This window comes from Mixophyes fleayi, chromosome 4 (assembly GCF_038048845.1).
Source record: "Mixophyes fleayi isolate aMixFle1 chromosome 4, aMixFle1.hap1, whole genome shotgun sequence".
In the NCBI taxonomy this organism is placed as follows: domain Eukaryota; kingdom Metazoa; phylum Chordata; class Amphibia; order Anura; family Limnodynastidae; genus Mixophyes; species Mixophyes fleayi.
The window spans coordinates 319,760,196-319,777,229 of NC_134405.1; the positions used below are offsets into that span (position 1 = coordinate 319,760,196).

The following is a 17,034-nucleotide window of genomic DNA, read 5'->3' on the forward strand; positions in this document are numbered from 1 at the left end:
TATTACCGTAATAACGCACAGGCCGCGTTACTTTTACTCGTAAGGAAGCCAATTGAATTCCCCCCAAAGGGGCCAATTCAATTATTCCGCGTTATTCTAGGAACAATGCGTCCTGCGCACTATTACCATTAGTACGGTAATTTTAACGCTGAATCCTGGTTAAAATGACCATATTTACAGTAATACAAATAGCGCCGCGTTATTTCTACACTAACATGGCCGAATTGAATCGGCCCCAGAGAAGGTTAAAGCAAATCGGATTTTAGGAGAGACATGGAAGAGTTTAAATAAATTGCGCGGGTTGTCCTACAGTGGCAGGTGGCTGGATTTCGAAGAGACGTTTCCCCTCCTTCCACCACGTTGCGTTTCTACACAGCTAGATCCAAAAACCGAAGCATGTTTTTTGCGCAAATAGAAATACACACTTACTATATGGAGATCCGTTAATGACTTACTAAGAATAGTTGGATGCATTTTCGCTCATTAAATGAATGCTGAAACAACAAAGGAATTTTGTTAGGTTGTAATAACCTACTGCTACATACTCATGAGCGGGAGGAGAAAACACTGAAGTTGTAGAAATAAAATAAGGTTAAAAAAGAATAAAGGAATCTTTAATTTGAAGCGTACTAGAACAACGTAACATGACCATACGTGTCACAATGACCATCTTTTATGATGTGTAGACTCCTACACGTTGCCAATTTTATTATTTAGATCTACGATTTCAGATTTAATCACAGTTAAATTGTACATTCTGTCACTCAACAAACTAATATCTTTCTCTCTGTTCAAGATATCAGACGCCAAGCGGCCAATTCTTAACGTCAGCTCACTTAGCAAAGTTTCTAAGTTGGCAAAGTCTTTTCTAAAGGTGGAAACTTTGGGCTTTAACTCGTTGGTAAAATGTACAGCCTGCATCACTTTGAGCCTGTCACTCTCTAGACGCGAGAGCTTATCGGTGTTAGCAGTGAAGTTGCCTCTCAGTTCTGTTAGTCTCTGCTTCAGAAGGTCTATCCTGTCCGAATTTGTAGACACAGCGCTCTTAAGGGAGGTGATTCGATCAATGCTGCCGGCTAAAGCATCTCCGATTTTCTGAGCAGTGTTCTTCTCAACCTTCTCCATTTTTTTTTCCAACTCACCGACGAAGCCGGTCAAAGATTCAAGGTCGGCCTCCATCCCAGATATTCTTCGGACGTCTGTCTTCACGGAGGCGATCTTGGCGGAAACGTCTCTGGCCATAGTGGCGGTGGTTTGTTCAGTTTGGGAAATGGCCCGTTGAAGGGTGGTAAGGTTGCCTTCCAGTCGCCCCCTTTTCCCGGAAAGGTTGTTCATCCATTGTTCAAAATTGGCGATATCTTTCCGCAGCTGTTCGATGCTTTGGGCGTCTTTCAGCTTAGCCGCTGTCTGTGTGGTTTCCTCCAGCTAAAAAATAAATATTAAAGAAGAAAATAAGAAATAATTTCGGAGTTTAAAAAATGGAAACAAAAATTAAAAAAAATTGAGAGATTCAAATGATATATTTTTACCAAAACTAGCTCAAAATACCAGGACATGTAAAAGGCAATACAATAATAAGACCATCTAAATAACAAATGCTAAAATTTAGGTATAAGTAACTCTACAGAAAGCCATCCACCATACCTCATGCAGAGCATCTACAATCTAAGTGCTGAAATCAGAGATGGTCCCTTTTGTAAAAAGTAAGATAGTTTCATGAATAACACTTAAAAAAAAGAATAAAAGCAACTTTAAATTTACAGGAACAACATAACATGACCATTGCCGCTAAACAAGACAATATCGGTGTACATATACAGGATTTGTGTTATAGAAACAAGTTTAACCTATTGTAAAATGAAGTTTTATAACGGAAGCTGTGGGATACGCTAGGCAAGTCTTGGCCTACAGGCTACTAGTGGTATTCACAGTGAAGACCCATGGTTACACTTCAAACCTTGATGTTACAAATGTTGGTGTACTGAATATATCTCCCTGGACTGAGAATAGGTCTCTTGCTAGCAGTTATATTGGTCTGTGTGTGTATGTCACATATAAACAGGGGGGCAGGGTTACATAATCACCACTGAGGCCAATCTTCAAGCACTAGTGCTGAAGAAGTCTCTTACATATGTTAGAAGCATTACTACAGATATTACTCTGTACCTTGACAGACATATGCTGCCCCACCATACCAAGCCTCAGAGAGGACTATGGGTAAATGTGCCAGATACGGTTTACCAGTTGTCTGAGTGCTGATGAGCACAAACTGTGGAGCTTTATATAGACATCCCTTAATATTTACATTAGAAAAATATGTTATATATGGTGAGAGTCTCTTTAAGGAATAGATTTTTATTGTATTATTTTGAAAACCTGACCAAAAATTAAAGCGTTACAGCATGGTGGCGAAGTGGTTAGCACTTCTGCCTCACAGCGCTGGGGTCATGAGTTCAAGTCCCGACCATGTCCTTATCTGTGTGGAGTTTGTATGTTCCTCCTGTGTTTGCGTGGGTTTCCTCCGGGTATTCCGGTTTCCTCCCACATTCCAAAAACATACTAGTAGGTTAATTGGCTGCTATCAAACATTTACCCTAGTCTCTCTCTCTCTCTCTCTCTCTGTGTGTGTGTATATTAGGGAATTTAGACTGTAAGCTCCAATGGGGCAGGGACTGATGTGAATGAGTTCTCTGTACAGCGCTGCGGAATCAGTGGCGCTATATAAATAAATGGTGATGATGATGATTATACAATCACTATTATTCATTGTAATCCCTTAAGATGACCACTGTGTTTTTTTTACACAGTACAACAGTGCACTCTGCTGCTACCAATATTAGGTAGAAATAAGCAAAAGACTTGTGACTTCTATCAATACACTTTATGGGTTACAATACAGCCATTGTCCGTTCTGACCAAGAGAGTCCCCAGGTGTGTAATATGAAAATGTGCTGCGTCTCCATCACTAATTACTTCTAACACCTGACTTTCCATGATCGCGTCAGCATTTTGTAAACTGGTGTTGGGTTTCATCAGTTTAAAAGCCACCACGGACTGTGTCTGAGGATGGAAACATCTTAGGAAAGTTTGTTGGCCACAATATGTATGAAATCAATGATTAAAATATTAAAGAGTCTTGACGATAATGTTTAAATAGCCATAGGAATTTATTTGAGATCATCAGGAGTTGAATATAAGAGAAAATAAACGCTGTGCCTTGAAGATTTGGAGAAGGACGTTTATGGGAAGTTCAGGACATTATAAAGATATACTGTATATAAAAATATATAAAGCAACATGCCAATGCTCTGTAGCTCTCTGTAGAAAGGTCAAATATCTATTAATTTGTGAAAAGGAAAAGTACTAAGACAGAACAGCAATGTAACAGGAGCCCTGAGTGATACCACATAACCAGCTCCCACCGTCAGTCTGCTGAACTCCATCAGTAGTAGCTGGCTGTATTTCCTCTGAGAAGAATGAGATATTTTCATCAGTAATTCTGCCTGTCTGTCATTTTGCCCTTGAGCTATTTTTATGAACCATGATTTTGAGAATTTGGAACTGGGCCAGACAACCAGTGCACGGCAAAAGGGATTATCTCAAATAACACAGTGAATCAAAGAACTTCTATTGCCGAATAACTGGGAAACATCCTATTACCGCAGTTTGATAATGTATCTGGTGCTTCCACCTCCAACTCACAACTGAATATTCTTATCCAGATTACAATAAGTATCATTCAGTTATTTGATTGAAAGAATGATAACATGACAATATAGTCTGGTTTTAAATACAGCCGATAGTCGTGTTATTTTTGTTGTTCAATGTCAATGATGGACACAATTTTTTTTTTTGCATGCAGCACTTTGATGATAATAGTGATAACATTGTTTTCACCTCATTAATTTCAGTCCCACATCATGTTTTGTTTGTTTTTTTTCAGGGATTTTTTTGTAGCTAACTTTTGAACTAAACTACACCGAGAAGCATTCTGGGAAACAAACAGAAACCCCAAATGAACTAAAAAAAATACAAAAGACACACAAAAAGCTTAAGCCACTTTTAATTTATTTGAAATGTGTAAATGCTTTCAACTGTGTACTTTTGATATCATATTTTATAACCAATTTCATGATAATTATTCTTTAAACCAGTGGTGCTCAACTTTTTCCGAGCTGGGACCCCAAGTGTCTCTGTGCCATTGTTCTGGGACTCCAAAAGAGACCGTTCCCAATAGAATTTATTGCAAATCTGAGGACCCCAAAAACACAGACTATGGGACCACACTCGGCCTCCTGACCCAGGGGCTGTGCACCTCTACTTTTAAGCATACAACGTGTTTGACAGAGGTCAAGTGTAAGATCATCCAAAGACACCAATGGAACAGTAGACATAAAATAATACTTTGTGTAACAGGATACTTAAATAGGGACAACTTGGACGTATAAAAACCATTGCTAAAATCCACTGGCTAGCATTAAAATGTAGTAAAATGCTCATATAAAGTGTAGAATATGATTAATAAGTAACTGCTGCTTTGGTGAAGGAAATAATTTTTGCTCAGTTGGTGTATAGTCAACCTGTACTCCCGTCAGTAAAAACTAAGAGTTAAAGTGGGTGCAGCTTCTATTAAAGTGGGCATTTTATCTAAAAATAGGAAGCTACTTGTCATTTAGAAGAGTGATAAACTGGTGAGTTAAGTGATAAGTTGGGTAACAGTGAGGTGGGTTATTCAGGGACTAACATAGATTAGCCTTCATTACCACAAACAATTAGATATTCTTTATACAGTAAAAAAAAAAATATGTAACACTGTTCCATCAGAGTAGTTTCAATCATCATCGGATTCCTGCTCCTTCGATAAAGACTTGTCATTCTTTGTAGATAGAATTTTTACTTTGTCCTTCAAAACGGAGATTTCATTTTGCATTTTTATGATCGTATTATCGTACTGCATCCCTTCAAGGGCTTGTTGGATTTCCAAAGTCTCCGTGATGATTTTCAGTAGGTTGTCCTCCGTATTAAACACCTGCTCCGTCAACTCATTGATTTTTTTGTCTAGGTCAAGCATCTCATTGGACATCTTAAGAAGAGTGCGAACAGCGCTGTCGATTGCCGGCAAATTTGTCATGCACTCTGCCAGCTGTGGTTGAAACTTGACCAAGTCCTGTTGTACCTCCTGGTTCATGTTGGTCAAATCGTTCTCTTGCTTCTCCAGTTCCTCGATAGCCTTGGCATCATACTCCAGGACATCAGTGATACGCTGAAGGTCATCTTCCTCCTGTTTGTTTACCGTTCTAAAATTTCTCGGTGTACTCTCTTCAAACTCTTTAAGTTTCTCAGAAATAAGATTGAGCGTTTGGTCAGCGGCGTTAATTTTTAAAGTCATCTGATGGTGAAATGATTTGGCCTCAGATTTGACAGAATTGGTCTCCAGGCTCATCTCTCCAAGGCTTCTCTTCCATGAATCTGTGACATTCTGGAACTTCAAGTTAACATGCTGCATCTTCTCAGTGAGTGCCTGCTCATTGACTTGGAAGTGGTCCATGTCATTATAGAGCCTAGCCACATCCTCCTCTAAGTTTCTCACTAGGGCGTACGATGTAGTGGCTTCTGCTAGGATATCATCTGTAGACACGAGCTGCAAAAAAATGTCCATGTGCTTAGTGTAACACAATGTACTGTACAACTGAAATACATAGACTCTAAATGGGCAATATATTGAAATATATGGCCTTGTGTCAGCTTGACAGGAGCCTCACATTACTACTCTGTGTTGCTGGAGCACTCTGATCCTTCAACTACATAATGCACAGTCTGTGGCTTCCATATTACCTCCATTCGTTACATCATGATACAGCCCCTATGACATACCACCCTGCCTGCACTTACACAATCAGCACGGTAGTCTCCTGAAATACTCAGGTCACAGGTTTTAAGCTCCACCCACTTCAAAACTGGTAAAACACAGATGTGCAGGAGATGAAGAATGAATGTAATAGCTAAGTGAACCCAGTCAAACACACACAAAGTATACCTACATAAGATAGGGTTGTAATGCTCCTAATGATGAACAGACTGAGATTCGATTTTTTTTTATGATAGTTTTTCCACAAAGGACACTGTTCTATTGACGTTTTAGGCTGATATTGTATTTCTGATACTTGTGTTTATTAATACAAACAAGCAAATAAATGAAGCTCCCCATACAACATAATTTACAGAGCATGTATTGAACGTGAGAATAAAAACGAATAAATAAGCGGACCTATCACCACTGCATAAACCTGCACTCTAATTATTAAAGAGGTTACAGAAGTCATAATCACCTTTGACTGAATTTCACCTACTGTGCTGAGGCTATTTGGACTCATTACATGTTTACTAAAAAATGATGAGCCGGCAATAAATAAACAGGGGTGTCATCTAAAAGTCTCTTGGTTGAATATATATTTCAAACTCTGAATGCCTGTAATGACAGTTTATAAATCACCACTAGTCCCACAATTCAGCATAGCTTCCACTAGATAACCAGGGCTTTGGGGATTCCAGAAAAGGAGACACCCATCAAATAGCAATGTCCACTCCCCCCTAGGTTCCAGAGTGAACAGACACTTTATCTCTGGAGTTTTCATATTATTTATTCCTTCAGAAAATGCAGGTGAAGGAGGTACAGTTACTAGTTTTAAATACCATTTTGTCTTTACAGGCAATGGTTTCTGCTGGTGTGGGCAATGAAGTTGGAAGTTCTCAAACCTTCATCAGGGCCTTTTTCACCACAGATATCTTAAGACTCCCAATGTAATGGCCTGGGAGGAGAAGGACATTCTTGGCATTGGGAATGTCTGAGGCAGTTGTTGAGGTCTTGTTAAAAGCCAGGTAGAGGACCACTAATTTTACCAATTTCAAGTGTGACAAAGTCAGTGGGTTTGCCCTAGCCCTCTAAGAGAGGAATTAGATTTTCAGCTGACAGTCTGCATAGCAAGGCTGTATAAGAGTGCACATAGTTTAAAGATATAAAGGTGGCGGACATATGTGTGACAATATAATTGTATAGAGAATGATTTAACTTACATATTTTGGGTTTGTCTGCAGTGGGGCTAATCAAACAGAGACCCTTAAGAGAACGCCTCTATACAGACAAGGTGGGCGTGTCACCTGACAATCAAGCTAGAGGTGTGGGAGGAGTGTAAAGTATTTAAGCCTGAACTGTTCAAGTGTGACCGATGCTGAATAAGCTGGCCAGTGACTAGGGAGTTGAGCTCTGTATAACTTAGCATTATGGTTACATGAAAGTGTGTGGAGCTTTATGTTATGAGTTACTTTGTAATCTTAACAAGGACAAAGCAAGAAGTGGTTCATGTGTGCATCATCAGGAGGGTGGTTGTGCCACATAATATTTGGGGGGAAAAAAAACCATAATAATATTATTATATATATAATATGACAAAAGATTCAGAACCATTGCTCAGTAAATATACCCCCAGGCCTCAGCCTTATCAGCCCTAACCAACCTACTGTGGGCTTTATGGCCTTCAGTGTTTCAGTTTTTCAATATTCTTCTTTAAACTGTGCAAAATAAACTTGTCTATTTCATCATATATGCCTGTGTTATCTCTTTTCCCTCATAGTTCTCATTGCTAGTTAATACCCATTGTATGCTGAAATGGGGACACTAAGAAAAGGGAAAATTGCTCTCCGATATCTACAGCTGCATTTCCACATGGTAATAGATGTGAGTACAACAGTGGCTCCAACCGCCTAGCTGGAGCCCCATGTGCTGATACATGAAGCCATTGTTCTGGGGGTTCCCCTGCTTCTGTAGTACAGAACTGGCAAATAAATTAAGTCAACTCATTGGATCACCAGTAAAAAAACCAAAAACGAATTATCTGTCAACAATGTCACTGTTAGTTTGGCTGGGGATGGAAATATAACATTTTCACATTTATTTTTATTTTTTATATTTTATGAAGATGCACACTCCTTTTTGCCTAACAGTAAATGAGGCCATATGTGTTACGAGCTAATGATCAAAAGAAGAAGATGCTTGACTTTCCTAAGCAGTTCCTTTTAATACGCTGTTAGTAGAGTCCACCAGTCACGGTACGAGATTAAGACACTGAAATAAATCTTATACAACGTTCATACTACCGATAAGATATCTGGTGGCATTTTTTGTATTTCTTAAACTTTTATATATTTTTAGATGTAGTTCTACTGCCATCTATGGTTGTATGTTATAACTTATATTGTTGTCTTCAAAATTATTAGTGAAGTAAGAATAGGGTGAAGTTTGTGTTATAAAACAATTGTCCTTAGAGGTAGAAGTTAGCACATGATGAACTGTTATATATGTATTGTGTCTGCTAAGTTCTGTATACAATTAAAATGTGTATGATGTTATAAATCCATGCCAGCCACACACACATTTCTTATTGTACACTTGCCTTGTCTAAGAGCACCACATACTGTAATTCCTTCCCGGACACACTATGGAGGTCATGTATACAGCACAATATGACTGGTCTGCAGTGCAAATACAGCCTGGTACCTGATGTTCATCTAGATGTCCGCTGGGGAGCATAGGATTGTGGAGTACAAGGGCTTGCATTTGCTGAGGAGCAGAATTTTGCACATGCAGAGTGAAGACCTTTCTAGTTAGAGGTCAATAGACAAAGCCCATGTGGTGTGTAAGTGAAGAATACTTATATCACAAACTCACCTATCATAGGTGTTTTGATACCCTGTGATTATGAGTGGTTATTCCTAATCCTAATTCCTCAGACCCACGTTATAAAAATCTAAAGTAAAGAGAAAAAATGGTGCACTCTGTGTGGCTAAATGATGTATTACATAATATTTATACTTCGTTTATGTAAACAGATCTTAATTGTAGCATATGCAACGCAAGTCCTCCAAAACACCACTTTGACGTGTTTCCCAGACGCACAGCCTCCTTCATCGGGAAAGACTTCTTTTCCACCGTAGTCCAAATGAAAGGGGCGGGGGATCCTCTAAATGGAAAAAAAATCCCTATATAATAATCAAAAACAGAAGAAAATCCGGCCCACCTCCGCACTAGGGACGAGTGAAGAAAAATGATCAAATTCTGGATTCCCTGGGTGAAGATGTGAAGTGCTGGAAGTTGGTGGAGAAATCCTTCTAGGCTCTATCTGTAGCTGGGGAGATCCAACACTACAGCTCTAAGGCTTCTAATAGGCACTGTCGGGTCTCTCCTATTAAAGAGAGCCAAATAGCGCCTATAGGTACTGTAGGCAGATGTCCAGGCTATATGCATGTTTCAGGACCCCGCTAAATACCACAAAGGATGCTGGTCCTGAGGGAATAAGGCTATAAACTTTCTCACATGAGATATTTAAAACTTATTTAGAAATATTTTCTTAAGTGACTGTAAGCTCTTGTACCAGCGGTCTGCTTCACCTGTGCCGTCAATGTGCACATCACTCAATGCATGGTGGACACAGTTTAAATGAATTTGAGAACACGGTTCACTTGATTCCTATGGAGAAAGTGCAACAGTACATCTAAACTTTCTAAGTGCATGGAACACGGGCACAATAGGACATACAGCAATTACTCTGAATAATATATTCAATTACCTCCTTCTGCATAGAGGTCAATGAACCCTATTTACAGAGCCAGACAAGATAAGCTTAATCCCTTTCCTCAATCTTTTATTTCCACAGTCATTATTTTTCATACATTTTACTACGTGGAAACATTACTAAATAAAACACTGCAACAGTCCTACAAGCGGAGCAAAGACAACAATTCGCTTAGACAGATGGTTTCGGTATTACTACGAGATAATCTGAGAACAGTGAGCAAGGAGGAAAATGGATGAGCCAGGTAAGCTCCTTACATAAGTCCACCTCTGTTTTAATTTACTCCCCCACACCGGCTGCGGATATCAGGGAATGGAATGCAAAATCCGTTTTAAAATGTGTATAAATGGCAAAGGAACGATTATTTATATGATTAGACACAATTGCTTATATAACTATATAAACTATAGACAGGTATATAAAAGGATGCAGGCAAAAGTTGCTTAAAGGACAACTCCTCCCAAAAGTATTGGGCGGAGATTCACATAAAAAGGCATATCTACCTTGCAGGCACTATTACAACAATTAAGAGACCCCCCAAAAATTCCTCGACTTTTGAAGACATGGGCAATTTTGTGATTGTGTGTGTATATATATATATATATATATATATATATATATATATATATATATATATATACATACATATACATATACAGACTCTAAAACTTTTGCCAGTTGAAAATATTCTCTCGTTACACATAATAATGCTAAATAAATGAGAACGACAATAAAGAAAAAAAAAAGACCTGCCAGACCAAAATGCATGCACACGGTTTTATATACCGGCACATATATTGTTTAACGGTCGCTAAAGCAATTGGCTCAGTTACTTTTGTGTTGTGATCTGAGTGGCTACAGGGGGTCCAGCACTGTTAACTTTTAAATGCTGCCATTGAGTACAGGTTGGTTCAGTGCTGTCAATGTCCTAAGGCTATTAGTTGGGACTAACCATGTGACAAGCGCTAATGCCTGGATTCGATGTAGGTTTGTCTAAGCATGTAAGTGTTCCAATTGGTTACACACTGGTGTAGCTCTGTGAATATCCAAGTGTTCTGATTGGCTCTAGTCCCGTCAACTTGGAAGTCCCTTAAACATGGGCAACTTCTGGGAGAAGAACAAATGATAGGAGCTCACACCCCCAGTGAATCTAGACTACAAAAAAAACTATTGTATGGCTGTATACCAGAGATTGCAAAAACCAATAATGAAATTACCTTCACAAAAATTTGCCCAACTTTACTCTCCAGCTCCTCTAGTGCTGATGATCGGTATTGCAGAGACTGGTATTTTTTCTCAAGGACGGCAAAGTTTTGTGAATGTTGATATACAGTCCTAAAATAAGAGGAAAAAATGATAAATGTTGTATCCTGGAGCACATTTCTGGTTAACCAAAATAAAAATGTTCATGATACTTTGGGAATTTGAGCACAGGTAAGCGATCGGCCCAATACCCAACATCAGCAGTTTGCAGTTACCCAGGAGATATTTAGTATGAAGTACAGGTGTGGAATCTTTTGTGTGGAAACCAGATAGACAAAAAGGCAGATACACAATACTTTACACATAGAACACTCCTAAACAATGTACTGAGAAGAGCCAGTGGCAGAGTGAGGAGAGGTAGGGGTCATTTCTAAATACTATTTAATCAATTAAATCCCCGCTATCCGGAAAACATTTTTTCAACACCATTAAATCTATAACACAGGTGCCCGTCGGACTGTGTGAGCCAAGGTTTTGTAAATTCACAGTTCTGCAGCTTGTGTGTAAAAAAAGATAAAAAGAAAATTGTTTATTCTGTGAATTTAACTTTGTTGTATACTAGAACGAGCTGGTTTTGCTCATTTACTAAGGAAAATATGTATTAGCTTCATCAACTTGCATTATACATGTTTCTATTGGGACAAGTTGACTCCGTTCGGTCACAATTTTGGCACCGTCAGAACAGGTTTAAGTACTTGCTATTTATATGGGCGCTAGATGGAGATTCAGGTATTGACATGAAGGTTGAGCTCATCCACCACGACGATCCAATATTCCCCCATCCTCCTCCAACCGAATGTTGCCCACCTCGTTCACAATGTTCTTAAACAGTTGACAGGTTTTGGTGGGGCTCACGGGGAAGGGGTGATGGTCACAGGGTCACAGTCAGCAGGAGGATTATGGGGACTCATCCTAAATAGCTTGGGAAGCCAAGGTTTGGGGACGGGAGGGTTTGGTCAGCAGAACTCGGTCACCGATTGCTGGATAACCCAACATCAAGAGTCCACGGGAACGTTAATTATACGTGCCCGTATAATTAACAAGAACCAATTTTTCTTTCCATTTTAAAATGTACATGAATGGTCTTTAAAGGCCATTGACAAATATCCGGAGGCCTTACATACTGGATGTGCACTAATGTGGGGGCTGTCCCTGGAAAAATAGCATGACCCATAACAACTAAAACAAAGCGAACAGGTTATTTTGTAGCGATTGCTCATTCCTGAATGTCCCGTTTTAACCACTGAAATACAAACCAATTACTTTGTAAGCCTCACTACTTAAAGCAACCGTATTGTAAAGACCACAGTGCCCTATTTAGTTTCTCACTTGCCCTATCTCTCTTAGGCTGAAGGTAGAGAACAATGTCTTCAATTCAGGGTCCAACCCCCCCTTCCCAACATTTCCCTGGTCCTCCCCTCCCCCGTCCTTAGACGGTACCTCAGCCTCCTTCACTGTTCTCTTACTTATGTACTGGAAAATGATTTGTTGTGTAGTACATGCCACCTAATGCTGTGTATATTGATTATTCAATGAAACATGTACTCCCTCACCTCACTACCTTTTCCCTTCTGTAGCCCCCCTTCCCCATTTATGTATTATTGAAAAAAATAAATAACTGAATACAATATAGATATTTTTTAAAACAGTATAGTATATTTTTTTTTTACATCTATATCAATGTAAAGTAGCTTAAAAGCCGCCTGCAACCCTATAGAGAGAAAAAAACAAAACGAAACACCCTTACTCCCCCAGCCCCCAAAAAGTTCTGCGTCTCCGAGACAGCCAAGTGATAAGAGAGTGCAGAGAATTGTGAGAGTACCGTCAGACGCATAAAGCTGATTACAGCATGCAAAGTACCATCACCATTATTCTGGGGTAGTTGTTTTACGTTACCACTTTCTCCCTCATTTCTTTCCATTTTTATTACAATGCAGCATATATTGTTTTCTCCTATGCATCATCTTTTCACCGCTAGTCACATTATTTACCAGTTTCATTATATTTATTGAACTGTTCACCTTTAGCCTTATTCTTTTATAGGTTGTATATTAAATATTGATTCATAATACTTATATTATTATTGATTTGATTCTTTCCCATAGGGACTTATTTGGGAACCTGTATCCAAGAAAAGCAATTGGACAGTGACTACTATGCAAGAAACATTATACTGAAAAGGTGTCATTATCTGATGCATCGGCCTCCCACGGGCCAGTCCCAAATAGGCGGAGAAACGCGTCAGAAGCCTTATTGGTTCCTCAAGTGTATCAATTTATCCTGCTTATTATTACCAGCGTTATTGTGGTCCCTATCATACCTGGACTTTTTTCAGCTTCCTAGAAACAAGATCATTATTTGGTTACAAGGTACAGAAACAACTGTGGACAGTGATTTTTTGGCTTCTCAATTGTTGCCTAATGGACTGTTTGTGTACTCTCAAATATTAATGGGATTATTCCCTAATATATTATTCTTGGAATAAGAGGTCTTCTATATAGCGTTACTTCATCTAAATCCAAGGTCCTACTGAGGTTTGTAGCTTAACCTTAGAATCAAGTGAACCGTTTAATCAGCCTGCGGGTTTGAAAAAGTGGAGGTGTTGCCAATAGCAACCAATCAGATTCTAGTTATCATATATCTATTGCTTTCTACAAAATGACAGCTAGAATTTGATTGGTTGCTATAGGAAACATCTCCACTTTTCCGAACCCGCAGTTTAGTAAATATACCCCTTAGTATGTGTTGGACCTACCCTTATATGGAACTACTCCTGGATAACGCTTTCTGTCCAAACAAATTAATTATTATTTTTTCAGTCTGGATATCTATGGATCAAATTATCATTAAACATTGGAAGGATTATTATCTATCTGTACTCACAGGAATGACCCGATAACATCAGCTAATTACCATCTTGGTCCAAAAGCAGTTTTGTTCTTGATTATTGCTTTTGTGGTTTTCACTTGTCAATATTGTGATGAATCTATTATGTTGCTATTTTCATATGATTATTTTAAATGATTTTCATTGTTTTATATAAATAAATGTAAAAGTTTCAATTTATAAGATATATTTAATCTTAATTTCATTTCAACCAGCGCTCTTGTTTTCTTCTTTATTTCAGTCCCATAGTGGGCTACCTGCATTATTTGTCCTTTAAAATGTTCCCAATAGGCTGCTGAGTCAAATCCCACCCCTGGAGCTAAAATTTGCAGCCCTCCCCTTTCCTGCCACTGTAATCAGTTACCCATTTTAGTATTCACTTGGTATTAGCAATGAAACAGTCAATTTTTTGCCTTAACATAACAGTATAGTACAAATCATGTAACTAAGCAACAAAAACAATATAACATTAGCAAAGTGTCCTGACTTTTTTTTTTCTTTCCTAAACACTTTGAAAATATTTCTACTGACATTTTGTTAAAAATTGACTGATAAGATAACACAGTCACATCCTCGCAACAACGCTTCCGCTCCATTAAAAATATGAAAAGTCACTATTTGGCTTCAACTCACTAAGGGGTATATTTACTAAACTGCGGGTTTGAAAAAGTGGAGATGTTGCCTATAGTAACCAATCACATTCCAGTTAACGTTTATTTTGTACTACAAAATGACAGCTAGAATCTGATTGGTTGCTATAGGTAAAATCTCCACTTTTCTTAACATAAATAAACTTCTTAAAAAAATGATAAAAAATAAATAAAATGACTGATAACTAACAACAATCACTGACACATTTATGTTATATGAAAGAAAAGACAAAATGACATCCAGGGTGACTAAAGGATCTAAGTACTTGGTCATACGGGGAAAATACCTTTGAATTTTATATCCAGTTTAGTCATACATAAGAGGGTATTACAGTATATACTTTTACCTAAAGAAATGTAGCTTGGTGGTTAGGGCCTAGGTTCCCAAACTGTGCACCGCGGGCACTGTCACAGGGGTGCCATGGCCAGGAAGAAGAAAAACAAAGAAAAAACCCCCCAAAACTTACCAATCCGGCGGCGCCCGGGACCCAGCAACCTTCTCCCTCCTCGCTTCTCACTGAATGACATATTAAGTGAGAAGTGGCAGGAGAAAGGATGCTGGGTCCCGGGCGCCGCCGGATTGGTAAGTTTTTCTTTTTTTTGTTTTTCTTCCTGTCCACGGCGGGATACAGAGGGGGGCAGAAAGTATACAAAGGGGGCAGAGCGAGGGAGCACAGTGCGGATGCAGAGGGGGCAGAAAGGATACAAAGGGGGCAGAGCGAGGGAGCACAGCGCGGATGCAGAAAGGATACAAAGGGGGCAGAGCGAGGGAGCACAGCGCGGATGCAGAGGGGGCAGAAAGGATACAAAGGGGGCAGAGCGAGGGAGCTCAGCGCGGATGCAGAGGGGGCAGAGCGCGGATGCAGAAAGGATGCAGAGCGAGGGGTGCCTTGAAAAAATTATGGAGACTCTAAGGGTGCCGCGAACTGCAAAAGTTTGGGAACCACTGGGTTAGGGTAAGAAGTACTAATATGAGTGGTAGAGCAAACAGGCCTCGTTTGGCAGAGGTGCAGAAGAAAATAAGATAGTGAAATGCTTACCATACTAAAGCCACACAAATTGCCAAACATAGGGAACACAGCACTGTCCTGAAGTCTGCATACAGGGATCTGCATCCATTGCCTGAAGAATCAGCCACGACCTTCCCCGGCTGCTCGCCCTGTGCCCGCTGTCCTGTGGCAGTGCCACTCCGCTGGGCATCCTTGACGTCCCTGGTGGATGGGCTGCCTCCTTTCTTCCTCTGTTTCACTTCATTAGACATTATTAAAATGTTCTCCGACAACTATGCATAGAAGTGAACTTACCCTCAACTATAAACTCTATATACATGCAAACATATGCAGCCCTATAACATACTCATGCAATACACACTATAAACATTGGCTGAGAAAGTTGCCATCATACAAAGTTACAAAAAACAACTTTTCTGCACAGTGCAGAGCAGGGCAGATACTGAAAGTAAAATGCAGATTGTTGCTACAGTGCAGTAAATGTGATGATGAAGGAGCACAGCAGGTTACTAAGCCCTGGCCCTCCCCCAGCTTCCCCTGCATATGTGGCAGCCAGGATCACTGTCACTACTCCACTAAGCAGCTGACGTCATGTGGCTGCAGCGGTCACATGGTCCACAGTGGTCACATGGTCCACAGTGCAGGAGGCGCTGCCAGGCGGAACGTTTGCTGCAGGGCTCCTGAGGTAGTGGGAAGGTTTTGGTAGCTGCACGTTGTATTTCCTCCCATGTGTCTGTGCTGCTGCAGGTGACACAGACATGGATGTGCTAGCAAAGGAGTTTGGGAATCTCACTCAGGAACAGCTTATAGCTCCTATAGACACTGTGGAGGTGAGAGGAGAGGATATTCTAGTATAAGTCCCCTTTACTGTTCTATATTATTACAGTGTGATCAACAAGTGTCATGTTGACTGTATTTGTAAACTACATTGTATTATTACTATGGAAACTTGTGCTTTGCATTATTATTATAGAAACTGTACATTGCATTATTACTATGGAAACTTGTGCATTGCATTATTATTATAGAAACTACATTGCATTATTACTATTGAAACTTGTGCATGTGTGAATTGTTTTTTAAGCTATATGCACTTTTTTTAAAGGAATTCTGTAGTGTTAAATGCAGAAATTTTAACTTTACAGTTAAAATTATCATTTATATATGCATAACATTGCAAATGCATGTAAAAATTGTTTACTGTCATAATGTATACATGTTTTACAGCGTGCATATTTTGCAAAATATGTGTTTTATATACGTGTAAAAGGGCTCTTACGCTTGGTGATGGAGATCCCATTATTAGTGTTTTCCTAGAACCACATTACTACCCTAATGGATAAGGCATTGAGGTGGTGTTTTATGAATGGTAAACTCGAATAAAGAAATATAAAATGTTAACAAGTGCTTCACTGTCCACTGCAGGTAGATAAACCCAAAACAACTATATATCAATTGTGAAAAAGTGGTATGTGAAATTAATATGGTACAATCCAGTGCTGTTTATCTCCCATATAGATGCATAAAGTGAAACGTAATGTGCATGTGATGGAAAAGATTTTATGAATGGATACTTATATTAAGATTTAAATGTCT

The 17,034-nt window shown here is 39.3% G+C and overlaps 2 protein-coding genes across 4 annotated transcripts in view; one reads left to right on the forward strand and one right to left on the reverse strand.

Moving 5' to 3' along the window:
- Positions 1-598: 598 nt before the first annotated feature.
- Positions 599-16,024, reverse strand: IKBIP (IKBKB interacting protein). Of its 2 annotated transcripts, none has more exons than XM_075210180.1 (3): positions 15,469-16,024; positions 10,847-10,964; positions 599-1,425 (listed from the first exon to the last, which is right to left on the reverse strand). In XM_075210180.1, the coding sequence occupies exons 1-3, from the start codon at positions 15,687-15,689 to the stop codon at positions 691-693; spliced, it is 1,074 nt and encodes a 357-aa protein (XP_075066281.1). In that variant the 5' UTR covers positions 15,690-16,024; the 3' UTR covers positions 599-690. The 2 variants fall into 2 exon arrangements, with proteins under 2 accessions (XP_075066281.1, XP_075066280.1); XM_075210179.1 differs by lacking the exon at positions 599-1,425 and adding an exon at positions 4,048-5,641.
- Positions 16,025-16,134: 110 nt separating this feature from the next.
- POLR3B (RNA polymerase III subunit B) overlaps positions 16,135-17,034 on the forward strand; it is a 94,590-nt gene continuing 93,690 nt past the window's right edge. Inside the window, exon 1 of one of the 2 annotated variants that reach the window (XM_075210182.1) lies at positions 16,135-16,268. In XM_075210182.1, the coding sequence (XP_075066283.1) occupies positions 16,197-16,268 (72 nt within the window). In that variant the 5' untranslated portion in view covers positions 16,135-16,196. The remainder of the gene's footprint in view (positions 16,269-17,034) is intronic. The other variant, XM_075210181.1, reaches the window with a different exon arrangement.

Bases quoted from the DNA above. Each gene is read 5' to 3' on its own strand.
- IKBIP (XM_075210179.1), bottom strand. From the start codon at position 15,689: ATGTCTAATGAAGTGAAACAGAGGAAGAAAGGAGGCAGCCCATCCACC. The intron at 10,965-15,468 runs GTAAGCATTTCA...CTCTTATTTTAG, and splicing joins ATTTGTGTGGCTTTAGTATG to GACTGTATATCAACATTCAC. The intron at 5,642-10,846 runs GTAATTTCATTA...ATTTTTTTGCAG, and splicing joins TTGGGCAAATTTTTGTGAAG to CTCGTGTCTACAGATGATAT.